General features: G+C 44.6%; 2 protein-coding genes across 2 annotated transcripts; one reads left to right on the forward strand and one right to left on the reverse strand.

The window, feature by feature from the left end:
• On the reverse strand, window positions 1-5,041 carry echdc2 (enoyl CoA hydratase domain containing 2). Its single transcript, XM_070831630.1, has 11 exons — window positions 4,759-5,041; window positions 4,040-4,107; window positions 3,862-3,949; window positions 3,691-3,777; window positions 3,503-3,595; window positions 1,975-2,031; window positions 1,803-1,865; window positions 1,579-1,703; window positions 695-745; window positions 561-608; window positions 1-367 (listed from the first exon to the last, which is right to left on the reverse strand). The coding sequence occupies exons 1-11, from the start codon at window positions 4,979-4,981 to the stop codon at window positions 290-292; spliced, it is 981 nt and encodes a 326-aa protein (XP_070687731.1). The 5' UTR covers window positions 4,982-5,041; the 3' UTR covers window positions 1-289.
• Window positions 5,042-12,051: 7,010 nt separating this feature from the next.
• On the forward strand, window positions 12,052-26,821 carry lrrc52 (leucine rich repeat containing 52). The gene is made up of 2 exons (XM_070832918.1): window positions 12,052-12,700; window positions 26,481-26,821. The coding sequence occupies exons 1-2, from the start codon at window positions 12,052-12,054 to the stop codon at window positions 26,819-26,821; spliced, it is 990 nt and encodes a 329-aa protein (XP_070689019.1).
• Window positions 26,822-27,031: the final 210 nt, after the last annotated feature.

Here is a 27,031-nt window from a genome sequence, read left to right on the forward strand (position 1 = left end):
TTTTTGCCTTTTTGCCTCTTTATTCCAAATATGAGCTTCACACCACTTTTATCATGTTACACTGTTGTCTTTTGATCAAATAAAAATCACCTTTTGTCAGCCTGAAAGACCCAAAAGCCAAACAGTCACCATTGAGATCTCACGCTGACCTTAACTAATGTATTGACACCGGCTGGGATGCACGCAAACAATCAATGGGAGTTAATTGTCTACCAAACATGAGGTTATAGAGAGCGGTGTGTGCATCTGTGTGAGCACGTCCATGTGAGACAAATCCAATAAACAGAGTTTATTCCCCAGTGTACCGCGGGGGTCTCTTCTCTATGAAGGCAGCCATACCCTCCTGTCTGTCGCGTGTGGGGATGACCTGAAAAGAGAGGGCATGGGGTTCTAGCAGTCACGAACATCAGAGAGTGACATGTCAAAGCCGAACCCAATGCACTGCTCATACTGATAACAAAGCATGGGGATCAGCCACGTCTCGGGTTGTTTTCAACCTCAGGTTAAAACAAAATGTGTTGACTCACAACAATAAGCTGCAAAGTTAAAGCAAGTCTTACCCGAGCATAACACATCCTCTCTATCGCCATTGCTGAACTAATATCAACCTGGAAGAGACAGATTTCAGTCACAGCTGTTACTGGTGTCAAAAAAACTAATTAAAATCTATGAAGATCTGTGAATCACGATATACCTCAAAGCCTCTGTTCATTGCCTCCTTTGCCATCCGCACGGCGACGGGCCCCTGAGCAACGGGAGTGAAGGAGAGTTTGATGCAGACGTTATTAAAAAGACACCATATCCTCACTGTCACCACCATTTTACACATGACGCTCAGTTTACTCATCACGAGGAGCCTGTGGAGACAGTTGTATAATATGTCATGTGACTCTGGAGGAGCTTCATCAAAACTCTGGAAAATAACCCCAATGATGTCATAGTGATGTCATAAGGGTTACCTCCTCCTGGGCTTGGAGACAGAAAGCCTAAAATACAAACTGGGGTCATGGAGTTTGAAAGATGTGGATGTTTGCAGGGCGAGGAGGGTCCAATAAAAGACACAGGCATTATGGGAAATGTGGTTCTTACTGGGTACTAAAACTAAGGATATCTCAGCCTCTATAGCATGAATTTAACTACAGTTTAATCTTTTTATCTTCTATTAATCTCTTGCAAATCCTCCAACTTTATAATTGCAGTATTTCGAAGAATGCTCATACAGCTTATCTCCTCCATGCTGCCTTACTTATATACAATACAAGCATGTGTTGTTAATGTGTATTTGCATGTGTGTAGTGCACACACGCACACACACATTACCATTTACGTCTCCACTTGACTGCCACTCTGGCCCTGCCAACTGCGGGCATCTGTACTGGAGTGAAAGAAATATGGAGCGACAGAGGCCTGGAGTGAGGGAAGGCGGAGGGGGAGAAAAGAGGTGGACAAGAAGCAGAGGAGATGGATTGTTGCAAGAGAGGGAGGCAAGGGGGGAGGAGGGAAGAGAGCGGGTGCCTGCCTGGAGCAGGAGGGATGCATGAGTATCTAAGCAAAAAAAAAAAGTGTTTGTATTCTGACCTGGGGCAGTATCTCTCTGGCCAGGCTGAGCGCCTCTCTGTAGGCAGCGTCTCCTGCCTCGTTCTGTTCTACAGCTCTGTTTACGAGCCCCATCTCCAGAGCTGTCTGCCCTCCCACACGCTTACCTGATAACAGACAAGAGAGAGAGAGAACCTGATGTAACCTCGCTGAACGCTAAGCCTCCTGTGTCTACAGCAAACATGTCAGCGCTTCTGTAACACCACCTGTGAAGATGAGCTCTTTGGCCAGAGTGATGCCGACCGTCCGCGGCAGCCGCTGACTGCCCCCTGCAGGACAAACCACTTCAAGGTCAATTTCTCACATCTGCTTTCTCTCTCAACTTACACACTCGGTATTCTGCAAGGCCATTTTTTTGTGACCTCTGTTTCCTCTTACCCGCCCCTGGGAGCAGCCCCCGTGTTGTCTCAATCAGACCCATCTGTGCCGAATATGCTGAAACACACACAAACGCAGAGGACAGTTGAAGGTCTGCGCTGCTGCGTGCCATTAAGCTGGGGAGGGCACCAAGGCTGACTGATGCTTCTGTCACAGCAATAGACACAAACACCTGCTCACCTAGCTCATCAGGGCTAAGCCAATCACCGAGCTGCCACGGCTGATTGAACCAATCACATGTAGATTCAGCTGCATGAACAGTTGGGCAGATGTGGCCTCAGCAGCCATCATTACTCCCTGAGCTCAGCAGCAGATCATCAATGCTCCACACATATCAACTTCTCAGGAGCCACAATAGGCTTGTTTTTAGCTCGACATCAGTGTATTTCCATATTCGTTTGAGACCATGACCCCTTAACATCCATCTTTTCCCTTTTATTTTCCCCCAAAATCAAGCACGAGTTTGTAATGACTTACTGCTGCTTGTTAAGGGTAAATTAGGGTAAGATAACTTTATCTTTGTCAATAAATCTGTCGATTATATTTTTTTTCAATCAATTAATTGACATCTTTAAATCTCTTGTGTTGTCCAAAATCCAAAGATATTCAGACTACTATCATGTATGACAAAGAATACCATCAAATCCTCACATTTGAGAAGTCGGCCTGTGTTTATGAATGGATATATAAATGGCATTCTCCTAAACAAGCAATATTTTAAGTCATATCAAAATATTATATATTGAATTATATATCATATAATGCAATATTACAATAAACAGGATTTTGCCTGATCTTGAAAAATCATGAAACAAACAAAGAGCTTTAGAGGGTAAATCACCAAGAATAACTGAAAACATAAATGGATGTTTCTACAACCTGTCCAGTGGGCTGAGATAGAGGCTTCTGTCCACACACCACCCCTCCTCACAGGGTGACAAGACATGCACAGTTCTGCAGTACTTCACAGGAAAGAAAAAGTCTGGCACAATTTTGTGTAGCAGGAGAGTTTTTCTTTCTTCTTTCGAAGCTTGTTTATCATCCTGTGACTCCTCAGAATATTTTTTGTGACCCCCTGGGGAGTCCCGACACCCAGGTTGAGAGCCACTGCTCTAATCTACACTGATGGTATGAGGGAGATGTCACTCTGGAGAAATGGCCCTAAGTGGATGCTACTATCGTCCACCATCCTCTTTAGACCAAACCACTGATCTAACATGACTGGATTAGTGACAGCTGTGAGGAGAACATGACATCCCCCTTTCATACCCCATTAAGATCACCTGAAGGCAGGAAAGAAGAATGTTAAAGCACCAGGCTGGATTATGGATCAGGCCACTGAGGCCATTGGCCCCCCGAGGCCTCAGGACTACCCGGAGACCTCCAAGCCACAGGCCGTGCACATGGCCCAAGACTTTCAAAGGGCCTTAACAGCACAGGCTGACCACTAGACCCCTGGGTCCCCTGGGAGCGTGGTGCCGACTCATCCAGGACAGGGTTCACAGGTGAAGGTTCAGAGGTCACTCACCAGCAGTGCGGAGGTCACAGGCCAAAGCCAACTCCAGTCCACCTCCCAAGGCAGCGCCATCCATCGCTGCAATGGTCGGCATGGGCAACGATGCTGCGGGGGCACCACGGCAAGTTTGAAATACACACATTCAGGGTGAAACACAGGTGAGACTGTGCATTCGGCCATCTATCTGCTGTCTGTCTTACCTATCTGAGTCATGAGGGATCGCAGGCCGTGGACAAACAGATCAGATTCAGTGTTGTTCATCAGAGCTCTTTCTTTCAGGTCAGCACCTATCATAACATGCACATCACACATCCATTAGACAGGCTTTGATCACAGATCCAGACAGATGACGGGCATCAGAGAACACTGACCTGCACAGAAAACACCTGGCGCTAAACTCCTGAAGATGACCACACGAACTGCTGACTCAGTGGACAGAGTGGACACCAGCTCCCTCATCTGCACACACAGTGTCTCAGTCACCTCACTGTGTGTGTGTGTGTGTGTGTGTGTGTGTGTGTGTGTGTGGTGATGTAGAGGTCTGCTCACCTGTGACACAAACACATGGCCCAGAGCATTTCTTGCCTTGAGTCGGCACATCAACACCTCCGCTATCCCTGAGAAAGAGAAGTCAACAGCAGAAAGAGGGGACACCAACCAGCAGTTAATTTTTCTAGGTTTTTATCTATTAATTATTTTGCTATTTGTCATAACTGTGGGTTTATCAGCTTAATCATGTCAGCACTTCATGCACTACACCACAGCTTAATATAAAATAAATAAATAGAGAAAAGCGGTGAATATAAGTATAGATTAATCAATAAAACAAACAACTTCTAGAACTTTTATAAGCATAATAACTGTTTTACATTATTTCAAAATTTTAGTTTAATTTTTTGAGCTTCATGTATTTATTTATTTATTTATTTGCTTGCCATGGCTGGGTTTCCACACAGCCAGAGTGTTTTGCTGAAATGTTCTGCTGTTACTGTTTTGACATGTGAGGAAAACAGATACTGGTTCAGTATTCATAGCATTTCCTGATGTTCCTAACGGAATCAAACAAACTCCCTTAATAACACATCCCATTTTAATGATTTTCCATAAACACCAGCACCTGTGGGAAGCACATCTAATAGTACAGTAGCTCCTGCACTTCCATCATAGAGGAGAAACAGGCTTTGGTGTCAAATGTCTGAGTGGTGCCTGTCCAACAGTGAGCGCATTAACAGAATATGGACCTGAATCACATGTAAGTGTGTCCCTACCATCATCCTCCCCCTCTAACCGCTTTAAATGCACCTCCACGGGATCTGCCGCCTCCGTGTGTTGCCACCGACTAAGAGCGTGACTGTGCACCGTCGGAGGGCGGCCGGCGCCGGCCAGCAGTCGCGCTCCGTCCCGGTGGATCAGACGGGAAGTTCGGTTGTGCGTTTCCCGCAGAATCACACATAACCTGGGCCTTGTCAGTCTGCGAAAGAGGGCTGTCATGCTTGCTACTCCTTCAGTGGTTAGTTTCCAGAAGCAGGAAGATCACCCAGCATAGTTGCAGGAAGTTTGGTGAAGGTGTCTTCCTGTTAGAGGAGGGACTTCACAGATGTGTCAGCCTGGTTCATACAAGGCGGTACAACAACATGGTGTTAGTCTGGTATTATTTATGCCTGAAATGTCCAAGTGATTTTGTTGCTATGTAATTGGGATTTTTGCACTGCCTCAAACCAGTCACTATTTCCCTAAACAAATGAAAGTTTGGAAATTGTACATTTGCTTTCCTTCCTCAATCTATTCCTCCTCCACACACACACACACACACACACACACACACACACACACACACACACACACACACACACACACACACACACACTGTCCCCCAGCCTTGTGTCCTGTCTCTTGAGTGTCCAGTCTTTGGCCAGACAAAGCAGCTTGTTGAGGTGAGGTTTTTTCCGTCAGGCTGCCCATGTCTAGTCTGACCATGCATTATTTAGCAGGCCTTTACAGGTTATGCAATTACACAGTCACACAGTGTCTCTGATGGCACATCAGTCTGTGTGCGCGCATGTGGATGTCCACGTGCATGTGATCCAGACACTGTAATAGAAATTGACCATTTATAAAATATTACAAAGTCATGTTAGCATTCAGGTACATGAGATTACATTCACATCGATCAGATAACTTCCCCTCTGCCGCAGACAGCACATTTTTATTGCCTATTTTATTGCTGGCTGGCTTTGTTTACTCTTCCTAATTAACATGGATGCAAGTGATTTTGGGCTGTGAATCATATTACTTTGTAATTGGAATATAAATGTATGATAAGTGTAGAGTGTGGGTGGCTGTGTGCTGCAGGGTTTTGTGTCAGTAGGGTGGGCAGGATTCAGTGGATAAAGTGAAACTTAAACCATAAATGAATAGAAACAAGCAGATCACACACATTTTTTTCCCAGGTTGAGAAAGAAAGAAACGGAGACACAGAGAGAGAGAGAGAGAGAGAGAGAGAGACAACATGTTATTTAACAGGTAAAGAGAGATAATTCAGGTCTGCGTCACCTGGTGGATTTGGACAGGAACAGATTTGATGTCTGCCAGGTGCGGATTCCTCCTCTCATGTGTACGTGTCTTGAGAGGAGAAACTGAAGTTGGATGACACTTGCCCTTTGAGTGCCAGGGTGTTTGAGTGCCAGAAACTGAGCCTGATGAGCTGTGACGGACTCAGCCAGTCTGTCCCAGGACAATACGCACAGGTGGAACCCACGTCACAGCAGGAACACGGACTCTGGGGGACACACACAGGCCAAAATTGCCATTAATGTCGCCAGAAAGGACGAAGGAGAAGACAGGAGTTTGATGAGTTTAACACACGTCTCCTCCCCTCCCTCCACCTTTCTGGAAGCCCTGACTGTAGCACCATTTCCTGGCTTCAAGCGGACAGATTCAGATTCACATTCCTCTCTGTCGACAAACATCTTGGGCATGGCACACTGAAGCTGATGCCAACCACACAGCATCTCCCCTCCAATCCTGCAGGGGTCAGCCTTGTATCAGAGGGTAGATTGGAGAGGAGAGTTCTCTGTCCTGTTGCTCCTCTGCTCCCTTAGCTTGCCAGTGTAGTCATTACTGCCGTCATAACACCATGAGCCTTTGCTGGCCTTCCTTCATCACCAGCCCAAAGTGTCAGTGACAAACTATGTGGTTCAAAGATACATGAACTCACCCCACTATCTGTTTCTAATAAATGGCTCTTATTCCTCCATCTCCTTCGTCTTCCTCAACCCCCATCAGAGGCAGGAGGTGAGCGCCGCAGACTGCCCCTCCAGCCTCGGTGTCCAGGCAGGGAGGCCTGGTGATGGAGCACAAGGCTGGGCTGAGTCAGAAGGATTGAGTGGCATCCTGTTACTGGAACTGTCCGTCAAAGAGTGAGAAGGCACACTGATCTGCTCAAGGCGTGTACAGTGTGTTTGACCTTTGTGTCTGACATTTAATCACACAGATATACTGTAATACACATTGTCCTCTGTCTTAAGCTTAGTCTGCAGTTGTGGACTCTGTATCGCAATAGTGATGGAGATGAAGAATGTAGCAGTAGATGTTAGTCTGGGGTGGATTTGTGTGTGTGTGTGTGTGTGTGTGTGTGTGTGTGTGTGTGTGTGTGTGTGTTGGGGCAGGACTAGGGGGCTGCCATTATGAGAGCACATTAACTCCACTAAAGTGCACAGAAGCAGGGCGGTGTGGATTAGTACGCTCTGCTGATGCTGCAGAACCAACAGCCATCAACGCACCAGTAGAAGATGTGGACTCTCGTGAAAACTTGTACATATTCATCTATGATTGATCAATACTAATGTGGGAAAACTTGTTTAGATATTACAGGACACATTTGGTGCTATTCTGTATTTGTCTTAATGTCACCATTTCTTATTATATTCCTCCTGTAAATACTCGCCAGAGTTCCAAATGTGTATTGATCTACAGAAGAAAATAGTCCCCCAAAATGCACTATTCTTTTGATGAAAGCTACAGTACCCGGAGAAACTGTTTTAGGAAACTATTTAGCCATGTCCAGAATTTAAAGTGCATATTTTGTGAACCATTTAAAAGATTTTCTTTTTCTGTAGCAGTGATTTGGCTCAAAGCTGAGAGTCACAGACATTGTAGAAGAATCAGGAAGTGCTACGAAGTTGACTAACACATGGTTGGTTTTGGTCTATTCATGGGATTTGTTGACAATATCAAAAACACAGAATATTGGCGGCCTTATACTTAAACATATGTTCGTTTAATGTGGAGCTTTGTTTAAAGTAAATTCTCCAGGCAAAGCATTTCACAGTGAAAACTGAATTTAAACATGTTCTGATCAGCTTTCTTTAAAGCTGTACTGAGGCATATAGGCATCATACACACCCACACAGAAACACACCATCCAGTACACAGGCAGTTGGGGTGACTGATAGATGATCTTACTCTTGGTTCAATTACATTAGAATGATGGAGTTGGGTGAGTGCTGAAAAAAAAAGAACCTCAGACTTACAGTCTGAAAGATAGTGGAGCAACAGAGGGGAGAAGAGTTACGAGCAGACTGAGCCACAGCGAGAGAAAGGGAAAGAGGAGTTATAGCCACACATGGAGGAAGAGAAAAAGAGCTCAGCCTGCACTCAAAACTGTTCTGAAAAACTTTTGCTTTATTTAGTCCACGGATGCCTCCAACCAGGAACAGACAGATGTGAAGTAACAGGTGTGAAGCAAAGGTGAGTGACACTTGATGTGACGGCAGAGGTGGCCGTCTCCTCGGGTCAGGGATCAGATCAGACAGCCGACACTGCACACACACTCTTATTAAAAGATAAGGATGCTTCATTGTTTAGTCCGGCCCACACACTCACCAGCACACTGTCACAAAGACAGGGAACATCCGTGCAGACAAATATGACACATACGCATGTACTGCACACACATGATGATACAACACAAGACCTCCACATATCGTGTGTCCGTGACAGACACAACCGTAGAAACACACACACACACACACACACATATGTGCACATGGATATACACAAGCGCCTCTGAAAGCTGACACCGCTTGGAGCAGTCAGGGAGGAAAGTTACATTAATGATTCTGATCGGCAGGCTTTACCGAGGCAGTTATCTGCGAACACGATCCAGCAGGGCCATTTAGACAGCAAACCCATGACAGAAGGAGCAGACAGGCCGACAGAAAGCGACACTGATCAAATAGGCTCGTTTTCCTTCAGGCTGCTCTGCACTCACTACAGCTTTCCTTCAATAATGACACATCAGACTGAAGATAGATATCCACGCCTGGCCACAACAGCTCTGAAATGAAAAGCTGAGCGAAGGGGCTGTCAGTGTCAGAGCAATCTTTTTTTCACAATTAGCCCAGCATATTATCCATTCCCTCTGTCCAATGATTTAGCTGCCATGACAATTCAGTTGTTTTGATTGTCTGGGGATGGAAATGTCCCTGTCAGTCCGTCCACCTTTTTAGGTCCAGACTGAAATATCTCATCAACTATTAGATGGATTGCCATGAAATTTGGTACAGACCCTCAAACTTCCCTGAGAGGATGAATCCTTCTCACTTTGGTGATGCTCTGACTTTCTCTCCATTGCCATCATGGGGCTGACATTTTTATTTTTTTGTGAAATGTCTCAACAACTGTACTTGTACTGAAGGAAGGTCCAGCCGATCAAACCATTGATTGGTTGGGTTTAGGCACAAGGAGTAACATGGTTAGGGTTAAGGTAAGAATATAATAAGACTTGCCTTTGCCATCCATGAAGATGATGAACATGGTAAACATTACATCTGCTACACATCCACATGTTAGCATGCTCATGTTAGCACTTTGTGCCTAATGCAGCCTCTCACAGCTGCTAGCATGGCAAGAATATATATGATATTATATAATATCATATATATTCTTGTCTAATGAAAAATAGACCCTGAATCCAAACTTATCATATACCTTTTCTGCTTGGAAACCCTTCATATGAAGCCCATTCGTGTCTGCATGTGTCCCCTTGTTACAGTTTGCTTTAAAAGGGGCCATCCATCCATCCGTCCATTTTCTATACCGCTTATCCGTCAGGGTCGCGGGGGGAGCTGGAGCCTATCCCAGCTGACTTCGGGCGAGAGGCGGGGTACACCCTGGACTGGTCGCCAGCCAATCGCAGGGCCACATACAGACAGACAGACAGACAACCACTCACTCTCACACTCACACCTACGGGCAATTTAGAGTTACCAATTAACCTAATGTGCATGTCTTTGGATTGTGGGAGGAAGCCGGAGTACCCGGAGAGAACCCACGCTAGCATGAGGAGAACATGCAAACTCCACACAGAAACACCCCGGATTCAAACCGGGATTCGAACCCAGGACCTTCTTGCTGTGAGGGAACAATGCTAACCACAGCACCACCATGCCTTTAAAAGGGGCATTAAAGGTAATTTTAGGCAAAATTTCACAATAAAAAAACAAAGAATAGAGAATATACATTTGTCACCCCAGCGGTCATCCAACAGACCCTCGAATTAATCCATAACCTTTTACATGAGCCGACCCCAGGTAGCAAACAGCTACTTTAAAGAACTGGTTTGGCATTTTGGGAAATATGCTTATTGCTTATATGCTTATTCACTTTCTTGTTAGATGAAAGGGTCCATATCAATCTCATGTTTGTAAACTGGGAGCCAGCACCTGCTTAGCTTAGCTTAGTTCAAAAACTGGAAACAGGTAAACCAAGAAAAAGCCACACAACCCCTCCTTAAAACAGCAAATTGTTATTCATATGCCTCATCTTCGTATCGATTGAATAAACGACATATAACATGTGGTCTATATGCTAAGTCAAGCTAGCCAGCTAGCAGTGTCTTCAGATTTGCCGCTCAGACATAAGAGTGTTATTGAAGTTTTCATGTAACATTCAGCAAAAAGATATACCTGCAATATGCTGAATTATTCCTCCAAGTCTGAATTTCATAACATCTGGCACAATTGCATGACTCATTGGCCGCAATAATGATGCTACTGCAAGATGAATGACCCCTGTTTGACCCTTGAAAAAAATATCTAAAGCGTCTAAACCGCTTTACTAGCCTACAGACTTTAATTATACCTAATCATTCTTGCGGCCTGATTTATTCATATTTCTGACACGTAATGGAACGTAATGGCACAGCAAATCTACGGTTGGGATGGCAATTATCACTCCACTTGGCATTACGCTACAATAACTCTTAATTTGATCTGTCGTCTTAATCCAGAGTCTACCTTTAACTGCTTTTGTTTCATTAAATGACACAGTCATGAGATGGCGAGAGGTGACAGTCATCATCCTGTCAGCCTCCTTCAAAAATATAAAAAAAATGTGGAGAGCTGAATGTGTGACTCCACTTCCGGTCCAAATGAAAATTTGAGTGTGCCAGAAAATTAATATCTGAGCACACACAATCCAATTTGAATGCATTATGTTGTCAACAAGCCTCAGGAGGAGGGGGCAGAATGAGGGGAAATTAGCCACTGGACCACATGAGATAAGGCTTGTTAAGTCTGTGCATGGCTAAGAGGCTGCTGCTTACAGGAAAGATTATGATTGACTTGCTCTTATGCACACACACACACACACACACACACACACACACACACACACACACACACACACACACTTATCCTCTAATTTCTTGGAGTTACTCTGACCGTCTGGTTTTCTCCAAAGGGCAACACCTGGTGACGTCACCACCAACACACACACACACATACACACACACACACACACACACACAGGCAACACAAACAGTACTTCTGTGTGTGCAGGGCTGCAGTGTGTGTGGATGAAGAGACTGGAGGGGGGGGGGGGGTGAAGGGTACCACTTCAGCGCAGCAGAGAGCCACAGCAGCCACACAGAGCTGTCTGAGCGGAGAGGGAGGACGCACTTTCCCCTGCGCTCCTGAGGAAAAACCCGACATATCTGCCGGACACACACACACACACACACACTTACACACATACACTCAGACAAACACAGTCAAGGACATATGTGAGCGAGGAGCGTTTCCGCGGAGTCTATATCCAGGATTCAGGATTTTTTTGCGCAAGCCATGGCATTTGTTTGGAAAGTAAATAAACAAAGCACTCTGTCGGCAACAACTAATTCTCAAAGATGAGTCACCGAGGGGATGATCGACAGCATTCAGCTCTGTTGTCTTCTCCGGCGGGACAAAGTCCGGTAAGCTGCACGGTTCTCACCCACAGAGCGATACGCGTCTCTCGGTCACCTTCTGAAATGATGTCTTGTGGCGACGTGCGTGGCGCGCCAGAGTGCGTGTGAGTGACTGACCGATAGTCTTTCTGAGAGAGAGAAAGAGAGGCTGGATATAAACAGCAGCCAGGCTTTCAGGCAGCGACAGCCAGGCACTCAGAGCAGCCATCTCGCCCCTCTCTCAGCTCCTCAGACCCATGCAGGATGCCCGGAGAGCGCCGGGGAGTCCTGGTCCAGCTCAGCCCGAGTTCATGACGCTCTGGGCGGCCTCGTCATGCGTCTCTTGCCCGAGCCCAGCGCCCAGTCCCTCCGGCTCCTCTTCCTCTTTATCTTCGTGATGGGGGTGACCCCTTCCCCGGCTCTCACAGCCGGCTGCCCAGACAGATGCGTGTGCGACGACCAGCTGGTGGTCCAGTGCGCCGGGCAGGATCTCACCCTGTTCCCCAACGACCTGCCCCTGGCCACCCGGCAGCTCATCATCTCCAACAACCGCATCGGGGACCTTCCGGCGCTGCAGCTCAACTACCTGTCCGATCTGGTCTATCTGGACTGCAGCAACAACTCTCTGACCGAGATCTCCGAGTCCACTTTCGGGAATTTGCGGAAACTCGCCTACCTGGACTTGTCGTTCAACACCCTGCTGCAGATCGAGGACCGGACTTTCGGGCCACTGGCGTCTCTGGTGATGCTCCGGCTGACGGATAACCCGAATCTGGGGGAGATCCACCCGGATGCCTTCTCGGAGAACATGGCTCTGCAGGTGCTGGATGTGAGCCGGAACAACCTGACGGCCCTGAACATCAGCAGCCTGATCGCCCTGCCTGCTCTGCGGTCTCTGGGGCTCAGCGGCAACCCCTGGAGCTGCGACTGTGACACGGAGGACCTGTGCCTCTGGGTGCAGATAGAGGGCTTCAAGTTCCAAGGTGAGGATGGATGGAGCCTTAAAGATGTCCAGCACACAGTTTCAATCCAAACACACACACACACACACACACACACGGGGACATTTAGGGCGATCTAAAGTGTCAAAAAGGCTGATTTACTTTTTACTTTTTTGGCGTGGGAAGACACTGACAGCCCTGAATAATGATTGATGAATGATTGAAAAACCAGCCAAAACTTCTCCTACACTATAATCTGATGTTCCTGTCGAAGTGGCAGCAGTCAGACCCTGTGCAGGTGGTCTCTTTGGCTCTGGAAGCTGCTTCCTCTTGTTCCTCTTTCATGGAAAGTAAACAAATTGTTTCGGTGCTAAAACTACGAGCCAAACACGCTCCAAGGTCTTATCATTTGTTATTGTCACATCAGCTCATTAAGATAATTTGATTGCGGGCGTTTGGTCAATTTAGTCCCTGATGGTGGGCCACTGATGGTACTATTGCTCAGATATGTATGCACGCACACACACACACACACACACACACACACACACACACACTCCATGTGCATTCCCACATGTGCACAGATGCCGAGAGTGAGATGCAGGCTCTCTCTCTGTCTCTCAGACACACACACACACACACACAAACACACACACACACTGCCTCAGACACAAGAGCTAATAGTTTGACCTCAGAGTCAGAGCAATCTGAAGATTTCTGTTCCCCGCTGCTCTTCTCTGTAACACAATCCGCTCAAACTGCCCTTCACGTCTCAATAATGTCTCAAGTTTACCCCAACAAACCAGCAGACTTGTGTCACCGTTACTTGGAAAGCAACGGCTGCCTTAGCTGTCCATTTCTTAAATAGCAGCGGACAGAATTAGAGTGACCCGAGAAATCACCGACAATGGCTCTTCTCTCTTCAAGGGCTAGCTCAGATGACCTCTGCTCCTAAATGTTAATTGAGCTTAGCTCTGTAAGGAGGTGAGCTAGGTTAAGTCTTTGTAACATTGTGGCTTTGCTTAGAATAATAGCTGTCAGTGTACATCTCATTGATCTTAATGCATCGTCTGTCTGGGTCCTGAAGGCAGAGATAATGTTGAGAGGATGAGTTTGTCCTTTTGTACCAGTTTTTTTTTCTTTTTTTTTGTGGCGAGCCTTTCCCGTCTGCACACACACACACACACACACACACTTGTACAAGCACACACACAGCCAGCACCTGGGTGTACTGGCGCTCCCACCGTCCCATGCTTTGGCCCTTCAGTCCAGATGGTTAATGATGGTGCTCAAAAAAGCTGGACTCCTATGCTCCCATTAAGGATGTTGTGTATGTGTGTTGCATGTGTATGTGTGTGTGTGTGGGTGACTCACTCCACTTAGGTGTGTGTGAGTCAGTGTGTGTGATCTTAATGTAAGGGGGACCTAAAGCCTGGGGCCTGTGGGAAACAGGAGTGAGATTAAGGGACAAGGAGCTTGAGAGGAAGACCACTTGAAGACAGCAGCTCCCCAATGTTGTTATCCACCTTCACTTTCACACCGCGCTGAAGCACACTCAAAAAGTGGCACACACAGGCACATACACACACACACACACACACACACACTTACTGCGCACACTCTTCTCTGCTATTTATCCCACCAAAAGCCTGGTCCTCACACAAACACTTTTCAGCAGAAAAATCAGAACAAACACTCCGAGAGAAGGGCTTTTGAGCCGAAAGTGACACAACACACCCACAGCAGGGCTGTTGTGTTCTCAACACACACACACACACAACCGTGCTGGTAAAAATCATGGATAGCCATGAAATTACAGCTGTATTCCACATACCAGAGGAGTTTGGACTGTAATCCCTCAGGAACACACAATGCACACACTCTGTCTCTCAGACTGACAAATCGTGTATCAATATGGCGTTCATAAACAACCACAGCAACCAGTTTAACAGAGTGAATGGGGTCAAGTGAATGAGTGTGTGTTTGTGTGTGTGTGTGTGTGTGTGTGTGTGTGTGTGTGTGTGTGTGTGTGTGTGAGTGAGTGAGTGAGTGAGAGAGCATGTAGTGTGTTTCTATGGTCATGAATGCCCTCCGATCTCACTGCAGGGCTGTGAGTCTAATGTACAGAGATTCCAGCTGTCGCTACCTCTCAGAGTGAATATGAATCAAGTGCATGCAAGTGTGTGTATGTGCAACCTCTTCATACAGTAACGCATTCAACCCTTTGATATCGCTGCTCATGGTGTTGATAATTGGTAGAAAAATCTTGCGTTTTTGGCTGATTGTTAGTTCCTATTTTTCTGTTTTTGTCTGCGTTTGAGAAAGTCGCTCAGTTTGTCTCTGTGTTTTTGTCAGGCAGGTGTCACTGTGGAAGGTTGACATGACTTAACTCTGGCAGCCAACAAAGTCAAAGCGTGGCTTCAGGAAAGCGCCAGGGTTGGCAGGTGCATTTAAGTTGTGTCTGTCCATGAGAAATAAAGGCAACAAAGGGAAGACGGTGAGAAAGGAATGTAATCGAAAGACGAAAGGAGACATTTTTATTTAGCAAATTCAGGAAAAGGAAAGTGAGAAATAAGTCAAAGTCAAAATATTCTGAATTGCATTCAGACCATTGTGCTGGAGGTCAGTGTCTTGCTGCAATTTTTATATCAACGATGTGTCCATGACTTTGTGTAATGTGAATGGTATGGCTTTACGGTGATGGAGCGTTTTAGCATCTCATTGTTTTGGTTTTGTAGCTTGAAAGTTTACTCTTTTTGCTCAGTTTCACATCAACCTCTTTCAGAAAAAAAAACCTCACTGTACATTACCTGGCCAGCACCAACACAGACACCATTAACAACCAGCTGGTGAACATAGCAGAGCATTTTGCAGCTAATTAGATTTTTCTCCAGAGTTGGTGGAGGACAAAACAGAGCAAAATGGACTGAATATTTGCCTCACGTTTATTTTACAAGGCAGTGAAAAGAGCTTTGAGTCACTGCTAAAAAGACAGCTCATCTACTATCAGTTGAATGTCTTTGAGCAGCTTTTTTTAAAACTGTCTTATGCTTCAGTACTGTTTGCTTGTGTTTGGCAGACCTTGTCAAGATTTTCAAGACCAAATGTTTTAGCACTTGATGAGTTGGCTTCTGGGGTTCTGCTAATTGTCTCATGCCTCTTTGAAGAAGAAGCCGATTGCCTGCTTATAGATAGATGCTAGTGGTCGGCTCTCTACCGGGGTTGTTCATTGTGATGATGTACTTTTGGAGTGTTTCCATGTTCCAGTTTTTACATTATTTTGTCCAGCCCACATTTGTCCAACATGCTCCTAACACTCCTAACTTTCCTGGCCTGAACACCTAAATTATTCTTTGTACCTTTCCCCTCTTGTGGTAGTGGAATGTCAGGGTGTTGAACGACCTGCTGTACTCACTGCAGGTCGATTTCGACAAGCAACTAAGCTAGATACACAGAACATAAGTGGCTTGTCCTGGGCTGGCAGAGCTGGTGGTGTTATGGCTCCAGTGTTTGGGAAAGTATTGCTGGCTGCCTGTCGGTGCCCTGGACAGCTCACAGACCTGAGGCAAAGAGCCAAAGCAGAGTGCCACGCATGGGGCAAGAGTTAAATATTCATAAAAAGAGAAAGAGAAACAAAGGTCCAGGGGTTCAGGGGGAGGAGAGTGAGAGAAAGACGGCAGGTTTTTGCACCAATTGCATTTGATTCATCTTTAATGAAAGTGAATTTTAGATCAGTCAAGAGATGAGAAACCGACTGGAACAGCGTGACTAAAGAATAGAGGACAAAAAGATGAGATAAGACAGAGAGGGCAGAAAAATTAGGCAAACAGATTAAGACGGACCTTGCTACATGCAGACTACAAAGAGTTACCTATCGTCTGAGCCCCAGATCTGTCAATCAAATCCATTAAAACATTCATTATGACAAGGAGGCATCGATTCAATTTAATACAGGTAGACGATACATTATTTATCAGCTGGAACGATTCCTCAGACCCATCTGGTGCGGAGACGCATATCGAATTCAACTGGCCTACTTGTGTAGTGTAGCCTGTATATATTTTTATGTCTCTGTGCATTTTGTGGTGTGATTCTGAAACCAAGATTGATGTGATGCTTGTGTGGGTGTGTTTGTGATGTGATCACCTGAGGCACAGAGGCGAGGCAGTTCAGGTGTGTGTGCGTGTGTGTGTGTGTGTGTGTGTGTGTGTGTGTGTGTGTGTGTGTGTGTGTGTGTGTGTGTGTGTGTGTGCGTCCAACCAATATTCGAGCCAAGAGAGTAAAATAGGAAAAGAGAGGGGAGAGTGCAAAGATGACAGAGCAAAACTGAGAGAAATGGAAAGACGGAGAAGGAGAAAAGGAAGAAGAAGACGAGGGACGTGGAGTGATAAAAGCTGAAGGGGAGACATGAAGGGAGAATAAGTGCAAACGTGCCAGAGTGGGAATGAGAAGTGGGAAGTGATAAAGACTGATAAGAAGAGCAATAGAGGGAAGAGGAGAGAGAGAGAGCTGTTGCTATCTGACCTTCAGTCTCTCTCTCCGCTCGTCTCTCCGCTGCCAGAAGAAGAAGGGATCATATGGAGAAATGATGGAAAAGAGGATGGTGGTAATCTGACTAATGCCTTATTTGAGAGGAGTGAGAAGGCGTGTGTTATTCAGCCCTGGTGGATGTGATGGAGAAAAGGTCAGCTATTCTTAGTCTTAGCCAACCCCAGTATGATGCATTTAGCTGGTTAAACAGTGAGATACTCGAGGGGCCCTAAAAGTCTTATATCTTACATCAGAGGCTTCCAGTAAGCAGTCGTCTTTAACATTTGGTTAAAGCGTATTAAAGTCTTAATAAGTCCACCTTATACCATTGTTGGTAGAATTCTTTTTTTCAACATGTCATTTCAACATCTATATTTCAACCTAAATGTTGCCTGATGCACACCGTGTAGAGAGCTGCATGTAAGCAGAGTTTATACCTGACAACGGTCATGATCAGGTATCAAATTCACAACATGAAACAACAGCATCTTCATGCTAAAACCACAGAGTGTAACAACTAATCAAGAGGGGAGCCAAACTCTAAGCACCTGAGACAATAATCACATCAATAATTGACAAAAGCAAACAGAATATGTCAAAATCCATACACAAAAGGAAGATGGTTAATGCAAAATAAGGGATTTTTATCAACATGAACAGTTGAAATAGGGGGACAAATTATAGAATAATCAGCCCAAGTCTCATATTCAAACTGAAAATAATTCCATAACTTGGAAGACAATTTGTAAATATTGTTAGGACCTGAAATGTACATGAGCTTTAACACATAATTGTTACATTACATGTGTACCTAAAAAAGTTTTTAACTAAACTTTTTTACGCGGACGTTCAAACCTGCATTAAAACACAGCAGGGGCTTTGTTGGCACTGAGAAACAGGATTTGAATGTTTTGGAAAGGCATCACGGCAGCAAATATTTCATCTTTTGTCTCAGAGATCGGGAGATAAACAGTAAAGATGTGATTTTGTCATACAAAGTAATCCAAAAGAGCCTTGCCAATGGGAAATTTTGAGTCCTAACCTCACCTGCATGTCTTCGGAGCTTGTGAGGAAGCTGCACACTAGCAGCATTTCTGCCAGATGATAATGTGTTCTTTTGTCGGAGCTTCCTGCAGTGGGACCATTGGGACTGGCTCCGTTCAAATAAATTAGACGCCTACATGTTTTTTTACGCTGGACCTGAGTGGCTCTGAACGCATCCTAACTGTTGTAACTGCAACTTCTAGATGTCTTCTGACCCGCAAGTGTTAAATGCCCATTATGATCATATGTATTCATAAATAATCAGATCAAACATCCATTTTCAGAAGGCAGCTTCTGCAGGGAGGTCAAAGGTCAAGGTCAGCTACAAAGGATGACTGAAGAGGCTTCACCCCACGTTGGTTGAGCGCTGATCTGCTGGCATAAATATGTCATAAGTAAAACATGTAGTATTGTAGTAGTGAAGTCAGAAATGTAACAGTAGGCTCTGGTTAATTCGCTGTGATTGAAGGGATGAAGGGGTGTTTCAGCTTCAGCCTCCCCCTCTATATGAGACCACCACCATACTGATTACCATATGCATTGGCATAATTAATCTGTTTATAAATAGCTCTGTTCCCAGTTCACAGGACAGGCTTTCTGCCTCGCAGGTTAATACCGCTCAGCTCGAATCATCAGAACGTGTGTAATGATGTGCACTCGCTGTGTACATGTATGTGTGTAAAATTCCTAAACCGAACTTGCTTTTACGACTGTATCGACCGCAGGCATTTACCGATGTGATTGCAGTCACTGCGTAGTCCGAAAAGCCTGACAAATGATTGTTATTCCGCTTTTGTTTTTTTGTGTCGCGCAGCAGAGAGGCAGGAAGGAGTCGGAGGAAAACACAATGAAGTTCATAAAAGAGTCAGCGATGTTTTTCAGTGGCATCTCGCCCCTACGCTAGCCCCACCTGCAGGGAGGTGATGAGCCCTGCTCTCTGTCAGTGTGTCAGTGCTGAGCTGAGCCTGGAAACCATCCAGCTGATGATTTGACACGGGGACTGTATCACACCCCTGCGGTGGCAGCAACTCACACACACACACACGCACACAAATTTTACAATTGTGTGCACATATGTAAACACTTGTGTTCACTGGGTTGCTAATTTCTCTTTTAAATAATAGAACATCAAAGTCCCCATTCACATTTCCTGAAAAACTTGATTGTTGTATCTTCAGTCTGTGTGCCTTCGAATCCCCGTAAGTCTGTAAGTAAAGCGTGTATTCCTCTGATTACTGCTGTTTATATCCTTCAGTGCTATTTTTGTCCTTATAGCCCTTGGCCTGTGGTGTGTCACAGAGCCGTAGGACTTTGTGTCCGGTCATACTTCACGACAAGGCCCGCATAGTGTCACACTGACACCACTAGCCATAGCTGTGGTATTACCATAACACAGTGACATCATGCCATGCACGGCAGAAACACACTGGGTCAAAGCACAGTGAGGACAGATAGGTGACCACCATGCTCTGCGTCCTGTCCTGCTGTTGGAGGAGAAAGGAGGGACAGCTTGTCTAACTACGATATAACAATGTCTAAGTGCAGGCCAAGAGGAGAAATGTGATGCCAAAGATTAATGTTCACACCAGACTACCTCATCATTAGAGGGCCGAGTGGGAGCCATCATGTATCCATTGCATGCTGTGGGATTTTCCAGCGAGTGCTTGTTTAAGGTGGAGGAAAATGGAAGCTGCAGTGCAGCATGCATAAAAGAATGAATTCTTCCAGGCTGCAGCCACTATACTGTAACTGCAGGAATTAAAGCTATGCTGCAGGAACAAAGAGGATACACACATCTCTGCCTTCCACCCGCTCACCGAGTTTCTTACTCAAGTACATGCATACACACACTCTAACCTGAAAATGTCCTGTGGTTTAGTTTCTGAGTTACTTCTAAATTGGTACCCACAAAATGATATTATGAGGATTTTAATTCCCTGTAGGCATAATGAATCGGATAAGTACCAAGGCGAGTTGAAATAAGGGTAAACTTTAGCTCAAGTTGGCAGGTGCAGGCTTAGACACTTTCCACACACTAAAATATTTGGGCTCCTTTAAAAACATTTTCAAAATTGCATGTTTTTAAACCAAACAGAATCTTTGAATAAGTGCAAAAAACACGTTACAGAGGAAGTTTTTCCTTCCCTGTTCACACAGAATAGAGTGAACTCGGTTAGACCAGCGCCTTTAATTTAGACGAGGTTATGAACTGCAGGAAATTTCAATTCTGCAAGATATATTGGACCTTAGATATTTTAATACAGGAGTATTGTCATCCTTCAATAAAAGTGCAAAGGCAGACATTACTAAAGACAAGAAATCAGGGCGGTGAAAAACAGGGACAAACACTGAAAATGTCAAGGGCATTCTGCCAGAATGATGGCTGAGTGGTTTCCCCGCCTGAGTGATAGGATGAGTGAGAAAACACAGAGTGACAAAGAAACAGACGGCGAAGTGAGACTGAACGGCAGTGAATCATACCGGCTGCCACCGTTTGCTGTGTTCTCCAGTAATACTCAACTTATTTTCTCTGATTATAGGAGGCAGTCTTGAATTCTGTCTAAAACGCAGCCACAAATTTTTAGTGGCTTAGGAAAAATATGTTAGCGGAGTGAAATTCAGAAGCCTTTTATAGTATACTTATATACTATGTGCCAATACTGAGTTCTGATCTGACATTCACATTTGCACACATTATACAGCTGCCCAGTTCACACTTCAACCTAAACTTGGTATACGCTGTTCCTGGATCACTCCAATTATAAACCAGCGTGATTGACAGCCAAATATTTCCACATTAAAGAGAGCATAGGTCACTTTTGAAAGAGCAAGTGACACAATCTTCCTGTTATAAGTAATAAATTGAATTCATAAATAGTAAAATGCACCTTTGCTCTATCAGTGGTTCCACTGCTGCAGTTTTAATTGGTCTGGTATGACCAGTTACGTGGGCTAATGCTAGCAAATGTTAGCAAACTTTTGGTAAAAATTGCTGTCTAACACCAACTTTAGGATTCTTCTACTTGTGCCACTGTCACAATAGCATAGCATTTAAAAGGATGTAGTTTGCGCAACAGGGTCCTTCTACAGAAATGGCCTCCTGAATTGTCATGTAAAAGCTCAAATGCAGTTTTTAACCAACAGAAGCACTTAATCCATGCTGGACACTAGGACGAAGTACAACAAAATGAGATAAGATAAAAGACAAACAAGTGCAGATGAAGACAAAATACATAAAATATAGTTTAACTGGCCTTAATTCAGAAGATCAATTTGAGACAAGTTGCGGGTGAATACGGAAGCTGAGAACGGCTGTGGTGCAATCTTTTAAATCTATTTATGCTGTTATTTCAAGTTTACAAGTTAATTATTTTGCAATCTTGAGAAAACAAGCGTTGTTATCTTGACTTTACGAGACAATCAACCGAGTATCACGAGAAATCAAAAGGTAGTTTTCTCTTATTGCTATTTCACCCATCTCTTAACACTCCAGCACCAATAGCAAAATATAGGTCTGTATTTACTATTAAAAGTCAGTCCTGTTTTGTTGTCTTTAAGTCATTGTTTTCCTGCTCCTGTACAGGATACCATGTTTTTGTGTGAGCAAAAGGATAAAAGGCATTGTGAATTTCACGTGTTGTTCGTGTCTGCTGAAATATTGCCTGCCAGCATAATATCAGCCGGCACAGCCTCAGTCCAGTCACTGCTCACTGTTTTAATGGTCAAAGATGGATTCAGGTTAGTCATCCCTGTAGCACTGCAGCTCCACAAACCAGAACTGTGTCCACTGACCGATATGTGTCTGCATTCGTGTTTTAGTGTGTCTTTGTGTCTGTGGTAACTGCCTGAATCCTCTTAAAAGCACCAGGGATATTTTATGAGATAAATTAACCTGGTATCACAAGAAAACGAGCTTTGTTATCTCAAGGTAACAAAATAATTAACTTGTGATCTTGAGATAATGCCATTAAAACAAAAAACGCTCTAGGCTTAGGCTTATGGTGAAGGCCCAAAATGTGCCATCTTTCAGAGAAACTGAGAGGACAGGTCAAGAAGAGTACAAGAAGATTAATAACAATTGGATGAGAGACGAGCTTTCACTTTTAATACTTTTTATAACTTCAGCTACACCTGCCAAATTCTGGTTGAGTGTTGTTTTAGAGATTTGTCTTGGCTTTCATCACGCTTTTCTTTGAGATGACACCAGACTATATTAACATGCAGCCAAGAAATGTGTACACAGTCTAAACTGTTTGAAGTTGCAGGTAACAGTGACAGAGGAAGGACACATGACAGCCAAACACCCTGAGGGACCTGTTTGCTGTTGTTTGTTTGTACAGTCACCGATTGTACCTCACTGTTCCAGCATCCAGCTATGAATGTTATATTGTAAGGAGTAATAGACAGAAACCTCACTGCACACACACACACACGTACACGCACAAGAAAAAAAAACCTCACACCTGGCTTGAGGCAAGTTTGGCAGGGTAATGAGACCGAGCAGATCAGCTAGCCGGCCTCAACCGTCACAGATGGTGTCAGAGAACGATGAAGGGACAGACCTCACAGAGATAAATGGAGAAGTAAATGGAGTAAATGGAGAAGTACCACAAGACAACAAAAAGAGAGTGGCATAGGAAAGATTATTGTAATTCTTTTATTATTATTGTTTTTCTTTTTCAAACACATCAAAACAAATAACATAAGACATACATAAGTCATTGAAGAAGAGATTATGGAACAAATCTGAGCACATAAGAGAAGCTTAATAGAACAGAGCAGGTGCAGCACATTTTCCCAATAAAAAAAGTAGGAATATTTTATAGAGACTCCCTTCTACAAAGTGATCAAAGATTCAAAAGAAGCAATGTTCATCATTATTTTTAACCATTCAGCAAAATGAAGCTTTGTCTGCCTCTGCCAGTGGTGGAGAACAATCTGACAAAGCCTGCTAATGCACGACCAGATTCTTATGAGGATAAAATAGCAGGAGAGACCTTTCTGCTAATAAACACAGCCAGGGAGATTGTGGCAACGAGTCATGCAACCACTGTCCAATACTTTTGCTTATTCATATCCAAAAAGGAAAAAAACCAGCATTTTTTCATTCAATCGGGGAAAGTACCATTTTTACACCTCCATCAGCTATTATTATCCCATGTTTGAAACTTAACTGCTGTTTAATCATACCTGTGTATAATTTTGTCATTTGGTTGTGCTCTCCCACGCACACATCAGCCCTTAGATGGAATAATATTTTGTTCCTGTTTCCACTGGACGAAGTGTGCTGAAACAGAGAGAGAGACAAAGTGAGTGCTGATGTGGAGAGAGAGAGAATATAAAACGACAATTTGGGTGAAGCCTCTGCGTGTCGAAACTGGGGTGAGATCTGTGTCTGCTGAGTGTGTTACATGCGTCTCCTCGCTTCATCCTCAGTTTATCTGTTGCTACTGAGTAAGACGCACAGACTAAAACAGCTATCCGACCTGCTATAACTTCTCAAGACATTCAATCGCACACAACCACGTTGCAACACAGTCTCAACCCATCAATTGGACAGGCTCAGATGATATGACAACAGCACCAGCAGGACATGTTTCCTCAAGCCTGAGACAAAGCCCCCTGGTGAGGTGATCGTTAAATATTGATCGAGAACCTTATCAAACCCCTGCAGATTTGCTCTAACATTCTCCCCGGCAGGCTTGTACAACTCTTTTCAAAACACTGGGATTGTTGTAAGAGCGCTTTTAACCTGTTCAGACACAGGCCTAATGTTACAGTTAGAGTAACATTATCAGCACCAGACTAATCCGTCTCGGGGTTAGCTTGGGGTTACATTGGATATTAGGTGATAAAGCACTGGAAAATTTGTGAGGGGTCGAATACTGTTATGTGTACCGTGTACATGCAGACCTCATTAAATACTAACACTTTTACGTAAATAATGCACTTATTTTAACTCGACCCATCATATTTGCTTAAACGAACCACATAGAGTTGGTGCCTAAACCTAACCAAACTGCAACCACTTGTTTATCATTATTACCATTCATTGGACCACAGAGGTCCAGTAAGGTCAGGGGCAGGTGAGTCTCATACAGACGCTAAGGGGTGCCTTTTGTGTCCGTATCAGACGCCAGAGGGGCGTGACAAAGCTTCAGTATTTGATGACGTGGTCGGCGCAGATACCAAACTGGGCTCCAAGTCACCATTTCACAACTTTTAGCTCCGGCTTTTCCCTCAAACTGCTGCAGCTCTCATGAAGCCTTGGCAAGGAGCCCAAGTAGAAGTATAGATCATATCTGACTATTCTTGCCATCCCGCCCTCATTGCTCATCCCCATGTTCAGACCTTTGGCGTTATTGGTAGATGAGTGCAGTTTAATTAACATTGTTAACAGCAATAATCCATCAGTGGACCGGACGGCAGCCAGATACAGTTCTCTCCTTTCCCCCCTCGCTCATCTTCTGAGGTCAGACTCACTGCATCCACCACTTCCTTTTTAAGTGTGTGTGGACTCGAATGTTTCCAAATTGCTCCTCCTGTCCGTCCATTTGTTTGCTTTTCTTCCTTTCTGTCTTTTTTATGTGTGTATGTGTTGCCATCTCTCTCTCTCGCTCTCTATCTCTTATTCCAGTCCCGTCCCTGCCTATCTCTCTTTCATCTCTCTTGTCTCTCTCATTGTTCCCAGCTTGAGACAAAAAAACTTCTTCTCTTTTTGGAAAGTACAAGTGCAATTAAGCATGCAGGGAGCAACGTAGCACGAGAGTTAGCGGTGCTCATAACGAGAGATGGAGCCAGACGAATTGATAGAGGACATCGTACACTGTATCCTGCTCTCCTCATAATATCTCATCATACTGTTACATGCATACAGAGCAAGCCTCTCTTCTCTCACTCTGCATTCACACTAATGAATATACGTGATGGCTCTCGCAAGTCACTGAATCCTGACCAGCACCTGTATGGAGAGAGATTTGTCTCACAAGTATCAATGAATAATGAATGAATTAATGAATTGTGTCTTGTAGAATTGGATTTGTGTCTTGTAAATTGACATTTGAATGATTTTGCAATAATTTGTACAATTGCATTCGTGTTTATGTCATTTATTTGATAGGAGTCTGTGGATGTTACTGGTTCTTTTGCAGGCAATGGTCGGACCCATTGCTATTTCCAGGGAAGCGGAGATGGCACAAGCAAAATGTCTTATTTTTGAGAGTGAATCACCCCAAAACATCAATGAATTTGAATCATATATATATTTATTTTGTTAATACACAATAATGAGAAAGAAATCTCACCAGACACGAGTGTGTGAATTGCGCCTCTGACATACTGTGAAATTTCATTGGTGCAAAAATGCAGGAAAAAAAAAACACATATCCTTTTTTAAGGTATTTGTGCAAAATGTAAAACGTGGATTCATAGACATTCATGCATTTGTCCAAATCACTGTGCATTAATTCAAATGTCAATTTACAAGACAAAAGCTAACTTCTACAAGACGCAAGTTGGCTCCTATTATCATTAATAATTATGAGACAAACCCTCTCCATGTTCCTGCAGTTGACCCTGACCCTTGACTTCTCTGTGGCAAAGCATCAAACACCATGAATTAACATTTAACAGTATTCAAAATGTGTCTCTGCCTCCCCGTGTGGTCGAAAGTCATCTCGGCTGATTATCATATTCCTCATTATGAACGGCAGATGTTTTGTCAGGGAAAACACTCATCTCCTTATCTCTCCACTGCTGCAGAGTGATTTGCTGGTGTATAATGATGTGCGTGAGGGGGCGGGAGGGTTGTTGTGTCAGAGGCTTGCAGTCAAGTCTAGTCACCTTTCTGTGCATGTGTGTGAGCGTGTGTGTGTGCAGCATAATAATGTTGCCATGTCCTAGACACCAAAGACCTACATTACTCAGAGGAGTAGTGTCTAGTACTAGAGTGTCTCTCGGGATCATTTATCACAAAGGTTATCACTGCATTGTTAAAGGCTGTTTGTGTGTGTGTGTGTGTGTGTGTGTGTTTGTGTGTGTGTGTCCTGGCTTTTGTTCGTTATACACCTTTTTCTCTGGAGTAATTACGTTTTTTTCCTTCCCTCTTGTCTCTCCTGATACTCTACCCTTCATCTTCAACCATATACACTGATTATTCTCTGGCACTGCTCTCTTTTACACTATATCCTTCCTCATTAATCTCCTCACTTCCTCTTCCTTCCTTACTGTTTCTCTCCTTCACCTCCAGATGAGGGCCAGACAGTTTGCCACAATCCCCCAGAGCTGGCGGGCCAGCGGTTGGCGGAGGTCGGCATGCAGCTGCGGGCAGACTGCCACCAAGGCCTGGGCTACTGGGACTACCTCTTCTTCATCGCCATCGGCTTCGTCATCTTCTCGGCTGGCACCGTGTCGGCCTGGGTGATGGGCGTGCTCATGGTGCTGTACGAGCGCTACAGCAAAAGGAAGAGCGAGGAGCTGGACAGCGACGATGAGGACGAGAGGGGAGGGATGGGTGGAGGAGGAGGAGGTGGAGGAGGAGGAGGGAACCAGGGGAATGGGGATCTGAGCAAGCCCGGCATGCAGGTGTGACCCACCGATGTGAAACATCGTGAGGAGGGTTGAAAAGACAAAGGGGAGGCACCGGAAGTGATGAGAGGACTCTGAGACCAAAGGCTCTGCGATGAACCAAGATCTGACTGTCTCTCTTTGTTACAGGTTTAGATATCACAATATGCTCTTCACCATATTGGACAGAAAGTGTGTGTGTGTGTGTGTGTGTGTGTGTGTGTGTGTGTGTGT

Source organism: Pempheris klunzingeri, chromosome 6, assembly GCF_042242105.1.
Source record: "Pempheris klunzingeri isolate RE-2024b chromosome 6, fPemKlu1.hap1, whole genome shotgun sequence".
Lineage (NCBI taxonomy): Eukaryota > Metazoa > Chordata > Actinopteri > Acropomatiformes > Pempheridae > Pempheris > Pempheris klunzingeri.